This window comes from Poeciliopsis prolifica, unplaced genomic scaffold (assembly GCF_027474105.1).
Source record: "Poeciliopsis prolifica strain line A6 unplaced genomic scaffold, Auburn_PproV2 SCAFFOLD112, whole genome shotgun sequence".
NCBI classification, from domain to species: Eukaryota; Metazoa; Chordata; class Actinopteri; order Cyprinodontiformes; family Poeciliidae; genus Poeciliopsis; species Poeciliopsis prolifica.
In genome coordinates this window covers 535,237-550,582 of record NW_026562487.1, presented here as the reverse complement: position 1 = coordinate 550,582, position 15,346 = coordinate 535,237, and the positions used below count along the sequence as shown (strand labels likewise).

General features: G+C 39.7%; 1 protein-coding gene, 1 long non-coding RNA gene and 1 pseudogene across 2 annotated transcripts; all 3 read left to right on the top strand.

Moving 5' to 3' along the window:
- Positions 1-1,729: 1,729 nt before the first annotated feature.
- On the top strand, positions 1,730-4,583 carry LOC129354596 (uncharacterized). The gene is made up of 4 exons (XR_008605168.1): positions 1,730-1,818; positions 2,492-2,623; positions 2,758-2,884; positions 4,507-4,583. It is a non-coding gene; the product is annotated as an uncharacterized LOC129354596 (long non-coding RNA).
- A 49-nt stretch (positions 4,584-4,632) lies between these two features.
- On the top strand, positions 4,633-5,738 carry LOC129354579 (NLR family CARD domain-containing protein 3-like). Its single transcript, XM_055024042.1, has 3 exons — positions 4,633-4,663; positions 4,878-4,949; positions 5,098-5,738. The coding sequence occupies exons 1-3, from the start codon at positions 4,633-4,635 to the stop codon at positions 5,736-5,738; spliced, it is 744 nt and encodes a 247-aa protein (XP_054880017.1).
- Positions 5,739-6,912: 1,174 nt separating this feature from the next.
- LOC129354578 (ribonuclease inhibitor-like) lies at positions 6,913-11,168 on the top strand (annotated as a pseudogene).
- The last annotated feature ends 4,178 nt before the right edge of the window (positions 11,169-15,346 follow it).

Here is a 15,346-nt window from a genome sequence, read left to right as displayed (position 1 = left end):
AAGGAGGCTGAAGATCTCAAAGTGGATGAGAGGAAACCTGATGAGCTCTACAGTCCACTAGATCCAGATCAGAACCCTGGAGAACATCTACGCTGGAAGCAGAACCACAAGCTAGAAAATATCCAGGTTTCTCTCCAACCTGAACACAGGAAGTCCTTTCTTCTTCTGCTGCAGCTGAGAAGGTCCTGCTGCAGAACTGGAACCACACAGTTCCTCCACAGCAGAACAGAGGAGGTTCTGGAGGAGACCAGGGTCCACATCTGGACTCAGAGTTCTCCTGAGCTTCAGCAGAGCTGCTGGCTTTGGTTCTGATCCGCCTCTGTTCTGGTGTCTGATCTCCAGAGAGGATCTGAAGCAACCCATCAGAACTCAGTGGAGGTGGTGGAGGATGAGGATGGGGCGCGGCGAGGAGGTGGAGGAAGAGCGCCGTGATCCATCTCTCTGCTGTGGAGACCTGAGGGAATCTGACAGAGAAACAGCAGCCTTGAAATTACAACAACACTATTATTTAATAGTGTTGTTGTAACACTATTGCTGTTATTGCAATATCAATGACGATAACGTTTGTCCAACATTGATGTTGAGGGTCAAGTGTTTGGTCGGAGACATCAGAAAGTGAGTTTGTGACAATGGCAGTCTCTCCTCTTCACGCTCGTTCTCAACATAAAGGTTGTAGATGTTCAGATCCATGGAGTTGGAAAAAAACAACCGTCAGCTTGGATGCAACAGAAACAAAGCAAAGCTACAATGAAACATTCAACCTTGCAGAATACTGAATCAAACCAATTAATTGGTGGAAATAAATTTGGTTAGACAAACATTTAAGCAGAACTCCTTTAAAACGTTTATTTCCAGGATTCCAACCACAGATGGATGTTGGAGGAATGTGTTGAATGGTCGGCCATCACACACGTCTTCTGGTTCTGACCACAAATAAAGACTTTCTGGGAGGAAATGAAACAGGAGATTGAGGACATTCTGAGGACAGATCTCCCCATGGAGCCTCTTCTGTTTCTGCTGGACATAAACACCAAGGATTTACTCACTAAACATCAATGTTACATATTGTTGCATCTTCTGCTGCTGGTAGCAAGAAAGACAATTAGACTAAACTGGATTAAACCCTGATCACCAACTGTTGCTGAATGGAGAAAAACTGAAACATGTCAACATGATGGAGCGTCTGAACAACTAGACATGAAAAAAGATAATTAAATATGTAGCTTTGAAAATAAATATTACATCCATCCATTATCTGTTCACCCTTGACCCCACTGGGGTTGGTAGTTGCTGGTGCCTCTCCAGCTGTGTTCAGGGCAACAGGAAGGTTACACTCTGGACAGGTCACCAGTCTGTCGCAGATAAATATTACATTTATAAATATAAATATGTATTTTGAAGCCAAATATTTAGTCTGTAAATTTTGTATACAAATAGTTTGTATGCATTTCCACAATTGCTTCTATGTGAAATGCTAAATAAACTAAAATATTGTTGTTATTTATTTTTTTACAATAAATTAAAATATGGATATTAATTGTTCACAATAATTACTACAGTCATGGTCAAAACTAAGTAAATCCTGAGAATATCCCTTTGAAAACTTTTCAACTTGCCTCTGATTTCACTGCAGACCTTCTACTTCCTGGTTCTGTTGCTCTGAAAGACAAAACTTCAACTGTGACGTAATCACTTGAACAACGACCGTTACATTTACTTTCGATTTGAGTTCAAGTGCTAAAGTGCGACTCCAGTCCAGTTGCTTTGTCTATTTATGTCGATTTTCTTCATCAACTCTTTAGATCATTTGAACAAACTGTAAGTTTATGTTTTCTATTTGGTCTTTGTCTTCAGGAACTTTAATATTTCTGTGGAATCTGTGATGTTTGGAGAACAGGTTCACTTCTGGTTTCAGCTCAAAGTTTCATCTCTGCTGTTTGAAAGTCAATCAAACGAAATTAATTAGATTACAAATTAACTGAAATCAAACAACATGATGAATATCTGATGTTTCTTTGTTTTCTCTGAACAAGTGGCTTCATGGTTTTTGTTTCCAGGAATCAAACTTTGGTCAGAACAGTTTCCTGCTGCATCCTCTCAAAAATACAAATATTTATCTTTTATTCTTAAAAACTATTAATGTAGAAATGTGTTCAGTTCAGTCAGATTTTCATATAGTTAATCTTTGTGGTTGCAGATAATCCACTAGTAGAGATGAATCATTAACTAAAATACTTCCTGTTGTTCAGGTTGAATGAGTGAATGTAAATGTTGCTCCATGTCTCCATCTAGTGGACTGATAGTAGAAGTGCAGCAGCTGATGGCAGCTTCCTCTGCCTCTCTGCTGTCTGACTGCATTCACCTGACACTGATATGAAGCAGAGAAGAAGAGCCAATCAGAGGAGGAGCAGCTGATCTTTTTCCAGCACTAATGATGTAAAGGATGATCAGAGTTGATGTGCAGATGAATGATGTGTTTTTTCCTCTGCAGGTGAAGCTAGAAAGTGTGTGTGAGCTGATGTGGATTCAGCAGCATGGATCAGTGTGAGGACAGAGAGGAGGGAGTCCCTCCCTCTAAAACCACTCTGTGTGGGGAAGATGAGAGCCAGAGCAAAGGTCAGAGGTGAGGTCACCATCTCTAACTGTCCACAGCCCTTTTCACACAGTGTTCACTATATCAGGCCAGAACAGACGTGGTGATGAAGCTGCTGCTGCTCCTCTTTGATGATTAAGTTTTAATCATCATGTTTCTGTCAGGATCCATCAGAGACTCAAACCAGAACTAGAACCAGAACCAGAACCCCAGCTGTGTGTCCTTAAAGAGCAACGACTCAAAGGAAGTGATCATTCTCTTTAAATCTCCTGGATCTCCACCATCAGAGAGGTGAGCTGTTTCTAACTGCTGTAACTCTGGAAACTGAACCAGTAAGAACTCAGATGGTTCCAGTTATATTCCAGAGGTTTGATCCATTATCTACAGAAATCAGCTGCTCTGTTCTCATGAAAACACCTTCATATCTTTATCTCTGGATGTTGATGATGATCTGTTGCTTCCTGGCTCCATGTCAGACTAACAGTGGATCACATTTCCACTGGAAATACCTGGTAAAGCCATTCTGGTCCATCAGGACTTGGTCCCTGTGTGCATTGTGAGAGCAGTTCAGCAGGGAAGGAAAGCTTCATGATGTGGTTGGTGAGATCTGCTGGAACTCAACCAAACTGAGCTGATGTGGACCATCAGAGGTTCTACTGGTTCTTAATGGGATCAGCAGGAACATTAAATCTTAGATCACCTGGTTCACTGCTCACATCCAGATATTCAAGGGATCAAGATCCAATTTAAAATCTTCACTATAACATCCAAGAGAGGACCCACTCATGGACACCCACCCACATATCAGACTTCCTCCATGTCCACATCACCTCAGATCTAGTCATCAGAACATGACTGATATCCCACAGCAGGGGTCACCAACACGGTGCCCGCAGGCACCCAGTCGCCCGCTGAGCTACTTCTAAAAATAAAATAACCATGTCATTAGGGAGCACTACCCAAAAATTATTTAATTTAATGTTTTTACATTGAAGTAATAACGTTTGTTTATATTTAGAGTTCAAAAGAAGGAACTGATAAAAATGTTTAAAATAAATTGCTTTTCGTATAAAACTCTTTCCTGATATTAAAGTTCGGAACTATGCGCAGGCTCCTGCAGGATATTATGGGAGGGCAGCAGCACCTGCAGCTGTACTCTGAGTACCTTGACATTTTCCTTTAAGTAAAGAAAGTAAAGAATAACTTCTGGAATTTTTATTATTTAATGCAATTTACTATTAACAGAATTGTGAAGAAAAAAGATATTTTGTGCTAAAGCATCTTATACATAGCGCACATCTGTCTGAGTCTTTGAGGGTGAGAAACCCAAAGCCCAAATCTTTTTGTTAAATTTACTTTTTGTTTTTTTGGCGGTTTGGGCTTTTTCTGTAAGGCAAAAATGGATGACAGGAGTTTGAACCTCCGACAGTTCGAAGAGCGGTCGTTTGGATCCAGCCGGAGCTTTTTACCGTGTTCGGTTCTGGCGGGTCGTCGGTTTATGAGCTTTGATGTTTTCCGAACTAGAGAGCTGCTGCTACGACTGTGGGTTAAACAATTTAATCTAGCCAAAGTACGAAGAAATAAAGCAAACATTGTTGCTTCACATTCTCGTTATCTGGACGTCTGACACCACCTGAACCTGGGAATCAATGCCAACCTCTTTCCATGAACCACATGGGGAAGCTTGGCTTCCATGTCTTTATTATTTAACATCGTCTGGGAAAACAAGTCCGCTGCTCTTGTGGTTTCATCATTGAAGATCATCTTTCTCTTTCTAAATTCATTGTACTGCGTTCAGATGAAAAATTTTGTTCTCCGTTAAGGACGTTTAATGTCTTAATATTAATGTTTTTATCTATGAACCTGTTTGATGAATATTCGCTGCTTTTCATAATTGTCCCTGGTTCTTCCAGAGTGGACCCGCAGAGCCTAGAGGTTCCCAGTGGTCCATCTGTCCAGAATCATCAAACACAACTGGACTCCATATTTATGGTCTGTATATGAAAATTTTTCCATGCTTTCTGTTCATAGTCATCTCAATGAGGCACTTTGTCAACCAGAGGACTGTCAGTTTGTCCAACATCCATCTGATGTTTGGTTCCATGTTGATGTTTCCTTCATCTATTATATTCCAGCTGCTGGAGGAATATTGTTACTTTCGTGAAGATTGAGCTGAAGAAGATCCAGAGTTCTGAGTCCAGATTACCCAGAACATTCAGAGAGTCAGAGAGATGATGAGGTGTTGGAAGGTGACGATGAAGAGCAGAGGAGGAGCAGCAGAGAGGCAGTGATGAAGATCACACTGAACTTCCTGAGGAAAATGAATCAGGAGAGTTGGCAGATCGCCTACAGTGCAGTAAGAGGATTTTTACAAAGATTTGGCCTGATAGATAATCACATTTATTGATGTCTGAGGAGATGGAATAACATTTGATCCAATCATCTTCATCTTTGTTTCATTATTCATTTTACTTTTTGTGTTAATTTAAAAAATCCTGCTGCAGTTTGTCAACATCAACTTAAATCTGGTCTCAAGAAGAAGTTCCAGTCTGTGTTTGAGGGAATTGCTAAAGCAGGAAGTCCAACCCTTCTGAACCAGATCTACACAGAGCTCTACATCACAGAGGGAGGGACTGGAGAGGTCAATGATGAACATGAGGTCAGACAGATTGAAACAGCATCCAGGAAACCACACAGACCAGAAACAACAGTCAGACAAGAAGACATCTTTAAAGTCCCACCTGGAAGAGATCAACCAATCAGAACAGTGATGACAAAGGGAGTGGCTGGCATTGGGAAAACAGTCCTAACACAGAAGTTCACTCTGGACTGGGCTGAAGACAAAGCCCACCAGAACATCCAGTTCATATTTCCATTCACCTTCAGAGAGCTGAATGTGCTGAAAGAGAAAAAGTTCAGCTTGGTGGAACTTGTTCATCACTTCTTTACTGAAACCAAAGAAATCTGCAGCTTTGAACACTTCCAGGTTCTGTTCATCTTTGATGGCTTGGATGAGAGTCGACTTCCACTGGACTTCCACAACAAGGAGATCCTGACTGATGCTACAGAGTCCACCTCAGTGGATGTTCTGCTGACAAACCTCATCAGGGGAAACTGCTTGCTTCCTCTGCTCTCCTCTGGATAACCACACGACCTGCAGCAGCCAATCAGATCCCTCCTCAGTGTGTTGGCATGGTGACAGAGGTCAGGGTTCAATGACCCTCAGAAGGAGGAGTACTTCAGGAAGAGATTCAGAGATGAGGAGCAGGCCAGCAGGATCATCTCCCACATGAAGACATCACGAAGCCTCCACATCATGTGCCACATCCCAGTCTTCTGCTGGATCACTGCTACAGTTCTGGAGGATGTTGGAGACCAGAGAGGGAGGAGAGCTGCCCAGAACCCTGACTGAGATGTACATCCACTTCCTGGTTTCAGACCAAAGTGAAGAAGGTCAAGTATGATGGAGGAGCTGAAACAGATCCACACTGAGTCCAGAGAGCAGGAAGATGATCAAGTCTCTGGGAAAACTGGCTTTTGATCAGCTGCAGAAAGGAAACCTGATCTTCTATGAATCAGACCTGACAGAGTGTGGCATCGATATCAGAGCGCCTCAGTGTACTCAGGAGTGTTCACACAGATCTTTAAAGAGGAGAGAGGTCTGTACCAGACAAGGTGTTCTGCTTCGTCCATCTGAGTGTTCAGGAGTTTCTGGCTGCTCTTCATGTTCATCTGACCTTCATCAACTCTCGAGTCAACCTGATGAAAGAAACACAAAAATCTAAGAAATCATCATTATTTATAAACCTAAACTAAACTCTCTCCATCAGAGAGCTGTTGACCAGGCCTTACAGAGTCCAAATGGACACCTGGACTTGTTCCTCCGCTTCCTCCTGGGACTTTCACTGCAGACCAATCAGAGACTCCTACAAGGTCTGCTGACAAAACAGGAAGTAGCTCACAGACCAATCAGGAAATAGTTCAGTACATCAAGAGAAGATCAGTGAAAATGTGTCTGCAGAGAAAAGCATCAATCTGTTCCACTGTCTGAATGAACTGAATGATCGTTCTCTAGTGGAGGAGATCCAACAGTCTCTGAGATCAGGAAGTCTCTCCACAGATAAACTGTCTCCTGCTCAGTGGTCAGCTCTGGGTTTCATCTTAGTGTCATCAGGAAAAGATCTGGATGTGTTTGACCTGAAGAAATACTCTGCTTCAGAGGAGGTTCTTCTGAGCTGCTGCCAGTGGTTAAAGCCTCCAACAAAGCTCTGTAAGGACACACATTGTTAATGCAGTTATCTTTGATAAATATACTAATGATGAGGTAAATATTCATGTTTCATTTTATTTATCAGTGCATTGTGTCTTAAAAGTGTCTCTGGGAGACAGATTTCCTTGAGCATCTGGACATAATGTTACATATTCAAGTAGTAAAATATCTCCTTTTAATGCTAAAATTGATTCACTTACTTCTTTATGGAATTGTATAATTCTCCTTGTTTCCTGTCATTCTGTCCTTTAAAACTGGAGGATTATACCATGAACATAATAGGTGTGAAATAGAGGGCTGAAACGGTTCCACGAATGATTTGAATATTAAAATTCCTCAAGAAAAATGTTCCTGCCTCCTATGAGACATAATTTGTTGGGGGCTTTTTGTTCACCTGGTTCCCGCCAGAACATTATTTGAGTTGCGCGGAGCTCTGACTTCTGCCTCTGAGTTGTTGATGAAAGTTAAGTGTTGGCGGCATAACGTCCAATTTTCAAGTCCGGCTGTTTTGGATTTTATTGATTGATGATTATGCCTGGGATATTTATTTCATCGTCTTTGGGACTAATCGACATCCTTAAAATGACTGGCAGCAGCGTTTCTCCTCCAGGAGCTCCTGGTTCAGAGCGAATGGTGGGAAGAGCGATGTGGGACACTAACTAGCGCCATGTCTGTGAAATATTACTATCAGTAATGAATAGTGAAGGTTCAACAGCAAGAGCAGAACCAGCATCTTTCACCACCAGCTTGAAGACTTGATTATTTTTCTGGTTATTTGTTCAGGTTTCTGACCGTGATGCTAATCCAGGTGACTGTTGGTAGTTGAGCTGCTTTACCTGCTGTCTGGTCGCTCAGGATGTCATTTTGTTGCTGCATTGAGCCTCGATGTAGCCAAACTCCATCAAAATCTTGTTTATTAAATGTCATATTAGATTCATTGTACTAATACATTTTAACATGCTTCACCTCCGAGGTAATTTTCAGCTGCATCACACAAACTTCCCCATTCACTATCAGAGAGTTATGATTCCACATGACAGGACTTGTTGCTGTGCAGTGAGAAGGAAAGAGGAGATGAGCTGCAAACACAGGCTGAGAAGTGAGATTAATGTGATCGGTTTTGGTGATCAGCAACAGGAGACAGAAATCGGCCGATTACGATCGGAGGCCGATCAGTCGGCTAACCTCTAATTAATTCATAAATATCATGTGTTAGGAAGGTCTAAGGACGGAAATGCATGCTCTTATTTTGCAGAAAAACTTTGGGATTAAATGGACTGTACAAGTTAGCAAACAGCAGCTCATTAAAACATTAGGATTCTTTCACCTGGTGCTTAATGTACCTAGGAAACCAAACCATCTACTGTATTTACTGATTTATCGGTACATTGTTTCCTAGTCTGCTGCTAGCAGGTGATGAGTAAAAGAGAGACAGACTCTCATCAGCAACTGAATTAATGCAGTTTATTGTAGATTTTAATATTTCTCTTGCCAGCCTCCTTGTTGCCTTTAGTTCAGTCCTTCATGGCTGGAGACCCAAATATAGACTGAACCAATTCATAACAAAAAGCAACATGATTATAAATAACACAGTCCATTAAATCAGTAAGAGGAACATTGTTGACTGGAAAAAAGACATTTGAAGAATTGTATTAATAACAGATTTTCCTCCCTGTCTCCTCAGACTGAGTGTCTGTAACCTCTCAGAGAGAAGCTGTGAAGCTCTGTCCTCAGTTCTCAGCTCCCAGTCCTCCAGTCTCAGAGAACTGGACCTGAGTAACAACAACCTGCAGGATTCAGGAGTGAAGCTTCTCTCTGCTGGACTGAAGAGTCCAAATTGCAACCTGGAAACTCTCAGGTAAAATGTTCTCAATCCTGGTGAAACCAGATTTCTGTCCATTACCTGCTATAAGATATTATGTAAATTTTATTTCAGTATCAGATTATAACATCAATAGATGTCTGACTGTGATGAGGCTAATCATGCTAAGTCTTGACACATAAACTCAGCTGGTTTTCATTTATTCCAGGCTGAAAGAACCAAGAAGAGAGGAATGTAGAAATATGGAGATCAGGCTTTAACTGTTAGTGTAACGCTGGACACTTGAGAGATTGATGAATACTGCACGTCCACAAAGAAAAATTATTGCAGATTCTTCCTCCAACCAGTTGTTAGATTTTCTCTTCCATTTTACAAATGAAATTTTTTTTTTAATTTATCACCTACAGAATGAAATACAATTTTATTTCTATTTTATGTTATTACCAGGTGAATTTCCAGTTTCTTGAGTGTTTATATCATAATTAATATAATTTTTTGCATGCTTGCCTCCATAAAAATATCAGACCTTGGTTTCTACCTCCATGTTCTCATTTTCTCATCATGTGATGAATTGTGTGTCTGCAGCTTATCAGGCTGTTTGGTCTCAGAGGAAGGCTGTGCTTCTCTGGCCTCAGCTCTGACCTCCAACCCCTCCCATCTGAAAGAGTTGGACCTGAGCTACAATCATCCAGGAGACTCAGGAGTGAAGCTGCTGTCGGCTGGACTGAAGGATCCACACTGGAGACTGGAAGCTCTCAGGTATGGAGGAACCTGCTGCAGGAGCAGAGAAGGTCTGATAGAGGAGGAAGAGGGAGAAATGTCTTTAGTCAGTCTGCTGGAAAACATTTAGTTTGAAGATTAAAATTTATTATGCTAATTCAGTATCTGGCTTGTATTTATTACAGTGAAATTATAAATATTGCTAATAATTTTGACTATGTAAATTTGCAAACTACATACAATTAAAAACTATCTTCAAAGCCAAAGTAGCACAAACGAAAATTTTTGCTGCACAAACCAGCACAAACGCAGCCGAGTTGATTGACACCAATTTTTGTCTGATTTGAAGAAGGTGGGGGGGCCAACTTCATTCAGGTGGCGACACCTGGAAAATGATCAAAAGTATGAATGAAATCGGGGAATAAATTAAATCCCTTGTTTTCCAGAAGGAAGGAAGAATTGAAGTGAATGATGAGGAAAAATAGAAATGAGAGCAGAAACTGGTTCAGATCCAAAGTTCTAATAAATTTACTGAGAAAGATAAAAAGACAAGATCAGCTCATCCAGAACTTCTGCAGTGGAGGGAGGATTACTTTCACAAGCCATTACTGCAGCTGCTGGGTTCAGGATGCTGCTTCTTCTTCTTGGGATCATTGTAAATGTGTGCAGCGCCACCTGGTGGTGCTGGTTGGTAGAGGAAGTGCTGAAAGAGACTGATGGTCTGACCCCCTCCTCCTTTCAGGGTGGAGCCTGCTGGAGGCCGATTCTTGACTCCAGGTCTGAGGAAATGTAAGTGTGTTTTTCATCTGATTCATGACAACAAAGCAGCTCACATTCAACCATCTTCAAACTGTCACATCACTCATTCAGGAGTCAAAGTGTCAATAAATGATCAATAACTGCAGCTGGATTGTGTTTGTTCTCTCCATCAGATTCCTGTCAACTCACCATCGACACAAACACAGTGAACAGAAAACTCAAACTGTCTGAAGACAACAGGAAGGTGACACGTGTGGAGGAGCTTCAGTCATATCCTGATCATCCAGACAGATTTGATTTACTGGTATCAGCTGCTGTGTAGAACTGTTCTGACTGGTCGCTGTTACTGGGAGGTTGAGTGGAGAGGAGATGTTTTATATATCAGTGAGTTACAGAAGAATCAGGAGGAAAGGAAACAATGTAGACTGTTGGTTTGGATTTAATGATCATTCCTGGAGTCTGAGATGCTCTGATGTTCATGGTTATTCTGTTCGGCACAATAACATAGATACTCGTCTCTCCTCCTCCTCTGTCTCTAACAGAGTAGCAGTGTATGTGGACTGTCCTGCTGGCATTCTGTCCTTCTACAGAGTCTCCTCTGACTCACTGATCCTCCTCCACACCTTCAACACCACATTCACTGAAACTCTGATTCCTGGATTTACAGTCTGGTCTTATGGTTCCTCAGTGTTTCTGAGCTGATTTGAGTCTAAAGAGACTAAAGTTTCTCATCCAGCTAGAAAATCTCATTGATTAAAACATAGTTCAGTCTCTATATGTCTGTTTCATTCAGAAACATATTTTCATGGATCCAATCTGTGTCTTGGTTAAACTTTTCTACACAACCCTGGGATTATTCCAGGATTATTCCAGGATTATCCCAGGATTATAACTGGATCATCATGTTGTTTTTTTGATGTTTTCAGTCAAAGATTCACAATGAATCTCAGGATGTTTTCTTGATTGTTTTTCTTTCTTTTATCATTTTAGTTTCTTTGAATTTACTGCAGTTTTTCTCAATCACTTTTTTTTCTGTCAACTCCAATATTATTAAATTAATCTTGGATAAAAATTTTATTTTTTGTGTGTTTAATGAGAAATAAACACATTTTATTCATTTGCTGCTCATCATGTTCTGTTCCTGTTTAAATGTCAGTTGATTATTTTTCAATTTCAACTCTGACTCTTCATGTACATTTAAACATTCCCATATTGAAACTAGTTGAAGTTGATGGTGCTTTGCAGAATAACAGGGAGATCATGTTATTATATTTAGTTTCATTCAGAACCTGCTGTTGTTGCTGCACATCTCCTCCCATCCTTCTCTCTCTACTCTCTCTCTCTACTTCCTCTTCTGAGAGGACGAGATGAGCTTCCAGCTCTCCGTCTAACGGGGGAAATGAGTTTCCTAAATCTGCTAGGATTCACCCTGCAGAAGTAGGAAGGAGAATTAAAGCAAAGTTTACATGAGACAAAAACAACCAGATTGATTTTATTGAAGTTTAACTCTATTGTTGGGTCTTGATGTTATTGTGTGATTAACTTTAAAGGTAACTTTATCTATTGTTGCTGTTAAATTAAAATCTCCAGCATGGGGAACTGGGATGATCTCGGGTTTTCTTGACACTGCAGAACATTTTCCACCTTGGAAAAAAATCCCAGAAACTGGAAGATCAGATTTGGACAGAAAAGGTCTGATTGATTTGAAAAATATCTGAACATTTAAAATATGGTTTTGTTAACAAAAATGAATTGAGTCTCTTTGTTGCTGACAACAGCAGACATGGTTCAGCTTAATGGACCCAACATGTTGGAGAAGGAAGAGAGGAAAATATTCTGCTTCTCTGTGATTGTCGTGTTATTATCAAATTTGTCATAAAATATTAATATTTATCCAAATACAGCCGTCAAACCTGACCCAGTTCTGCTGATTCTGTCAGGAGGAATGGACCAGAACTCCAACAAGCTCTCATGAGAACCTTGTGGAGGAAACCCTGATATTTGACAAAGTTTCAAGGAAATTTAACCAAAACCTGAAGAGATAAAATTCAGATTTACTGGAGGTTATCTAGAGTACTGGGTCCTAAATGTTTTTACTTTATATAAATGATATTTATAATGAATCTAACTGGTTCACATTTACTTTATTTGCTGATGGTTCTACATTATGTAGCTCTGATACGTTTTTCAGAAGCTTCTTTTTAGAATCCACCATGGGTCCATTAAGCCCACTATGGGTTTAATGGACCACATCCAACAGCCATGACGAACTGTATTATGAAATTGTCCAAATGCACCAAGTCTTGCTGCATCCACCATGTTGGAGCCATTAAATACAAGCATTTAACAAATTGGTATGGCAAGAAATACAATACCACTAATTTATGGCAAAAGAAGTTTTGATATTTAGTAACAAGAAAATAAAAAGTGATGTCAAGGTCATAATAATACTGAAATAAAATGAGTTTATGAAATCTGATTTTTGCGAATGGTAATAGACCACAAATTGGAAGGATAATCTTGACAGTCTTAAAGCTAAACTATCAAAAAACTACTGCAATATTCAATAAATAGAATCATTTTCTAAATGAGAAATCACTTGTTATTGCGCAATAACCAACCCCTCCACCAAACCTCAAAACTCCTATGGACCGACTGCTGACCAGCTCTCCGTCTAACGGGTCCAGAAAATCTCCAAATCGTTGAGTTTTACCCAGCTGCAGGTCTAAGACATAATCTATCTAAACTGGTGTCGAGAGAGACTCATCAAGTTTTTAACTACCTACAATCCAAAATTTATGACTGATTGCTTCTTAACTGACCAAACTTTCAGTTAAGAAATAATCAGTTGAGAAGTCATGAACAGCTGCATAACTCCAACACCCATTCTTGTTAACAGCAGCTCTCTCTCTATCAACAACAAGCACTTGTTACAGGATAGATTATATTTAGTGGCTCGACATAATCCCCAGGGTCATTATTTTACAAACACTACAGGAAGGTCCAAAGCCACCACATTTCTAGAATCATGTTCATGGGTTTTACTAATTAGAGGAACCAAAATCAATAGATGACTCAATGAAATTCACTGTCCACAATTCTCATTACAATTTTAATGCATCTTTGTTAAGCAAGTGTTTAGCTGTGGTAAATGATAGACAAGTCAATTATCAATGATTAAATTTTTTAAGAATAAAAATCAAATTGAGTAGAATCAACTTAACACTTCCTAACTTCTTTCCCTAAACTGTGTCACTTATTTACTGAGTGAGGCTTTGGGGTCCAGTTCAACTCAAACCCAGATGATGGATGATCTCAGCAACAGAAAGCTTTAGTATCATTGGTCAGAGTCTTGTCTGTGTACAGCAAATCATCTTTTGAGTAGAAACAAAGCAGAGCTGGTTGTTGTCTTCCAACTCAGATCTTCATCACCCCTGTGACCTTTGACCAATCCCCATGTCTGTTGCAGCAACCTTGAGATCTTTGGGTTGAGCGCAGAGCAGCGGTCCAATCAGGAACCAGGGCTGAGGGTCGATGGGTCTTGTCTCCCTTTTAGCACTGCAAAGTCTTCTCTTTTGCTCCAGGGCGCGTTCCTCTGCTAGCCTTCTGTCTGCATCTTCTTGTTAGCTCAACTTCACCCTGGAGGTGAAGAACCCTGCCTCCCCTCTTTCATGGGCTAATATCCCTTCTCACCCCATGACTGCACATGGGAGGGGGAATGGCGTACATGACTTCTCAATGATTCGATTACCTCAGGGAAGGACCCAAGCCTTCTCATATTTGGTCAACTCCCTGTTCACTTCTGCTTTGTGTTGTTTATCTTCACTGGATTATCTGGGCTCACTTCCCTATTGGACTCCCTTATTGGGAACACAGGCTAAGACTTGTCCAGACTCACAAACTGCCCGAACTCTCACAACTATATCATTATTTCTGTTACATTTCTTTATATGCTGCATGATCTACACAAATCATTAAACACAATACTTTTTATATGTATTTCTGCAAACATAACTGCATTTTTAAATTATTTGATTTTAATACTATTATCAACTCATTTTCCATATTATTCGTGTTTTAATTTGCTTTTTATTACATTAAGACTCTTCATGCGATCATCAATTAATCAAAATCAGAAATTACTTGCTTTATATCATTAGTACATCAAACACAAAAACACAAATCTTATAATCATTATTAAATCAACATGTAAGATTACTTCTGTTTCTCAGGCCTTTATTATCTGTTTTCTGCATGAACCTGGAAAGATCCCACTTCCTCATGATGGTTTTCACAACATACTTTACATTGTTGATTAATGTTTCCATCTGGTGAAACTTTTTATAAATCCAACACAAAATCTCCTGAAGAAACCGACATGAATTAGAGACCAGCGCTGGTTATTTTCGTCTAGGTAATTCAAATTGAATTCAAAAATACTAAATTGATCCCAAAGAGAAATTAAATGTTGATGTAACTCATAAATTCAAGTTTTCAAAGGGTTTTTGTAAATCATGATGGCTGTTGGCAGGTAATGGCTATTAACCCTTTCATGCATTAATTATGATCTTTTTCTTAAGTCAGTGTTATTTTTCCAAAGTATCTTTGATTTTCTTAAGAGATTTAAAATTGGTCTGAAAAGAATTTTGTAAAAAAATATTCTAGGATTTATCCAAATATCCACTCAGGTGGACAACATGCACTTTATTTCTTTACTAATGAAATGCTTTATATCATAATATGAATATATTTTGACATTAGTTAACAGAATGCATAAAAATAAAATATTGCATTCAGCTCTCATCATAGTCTAATGTTCACTAATACATTCTTTATTCACTTACTTTCATTCAACCATTTGGTCTCATTTTATTATTATTTTGGCTCCTCTGAGACAGTATGATATTATTGTGGACATTTGCACTTTTACAAAGTAACCATATTGAACATGACAGTTTTCTATAAGATGGCAGTACAGTCTCTTTGCTAATAAACCTGTAAAAATGTAAGAGTATCTTGTATGAAACTGTTCAAAGCACTGAGGTTGCAAACAACACATTGGATGAATATGTATTTAGTTTTTGTCTATGCAGGCTGGTTCAATGCATGTTGATATCTTTGGTATCAGTGATGCATGGTCAGTGTTCTCCAGGCCTCAGCCTGATCTCATGTGGTGCTTTAG

Bases quoted from the DNA above. Each gene is read 5' to 3' on its own strand.
- LOC129354579 (XM_055024042.1), top strand. From the start codon at position 4,633: ATGAGGCACTTTGTCAACCAGAGGACTGTCA. The intron at 4,664-4,877 runs GTTTGTCCAACA...AGCAGCAGAGAG, and splicing joins TGTCAACCAGAGGACTGTCA to GCAGTGATGAAGATCACACT. The intron at 4,950-5,097 runs GTAAGAGGATTT...ATCCTGCTGCAG, and splicing joins GGCAGATCGCCTACAGTGCA to TTTGTCAACATCAACTTAAA.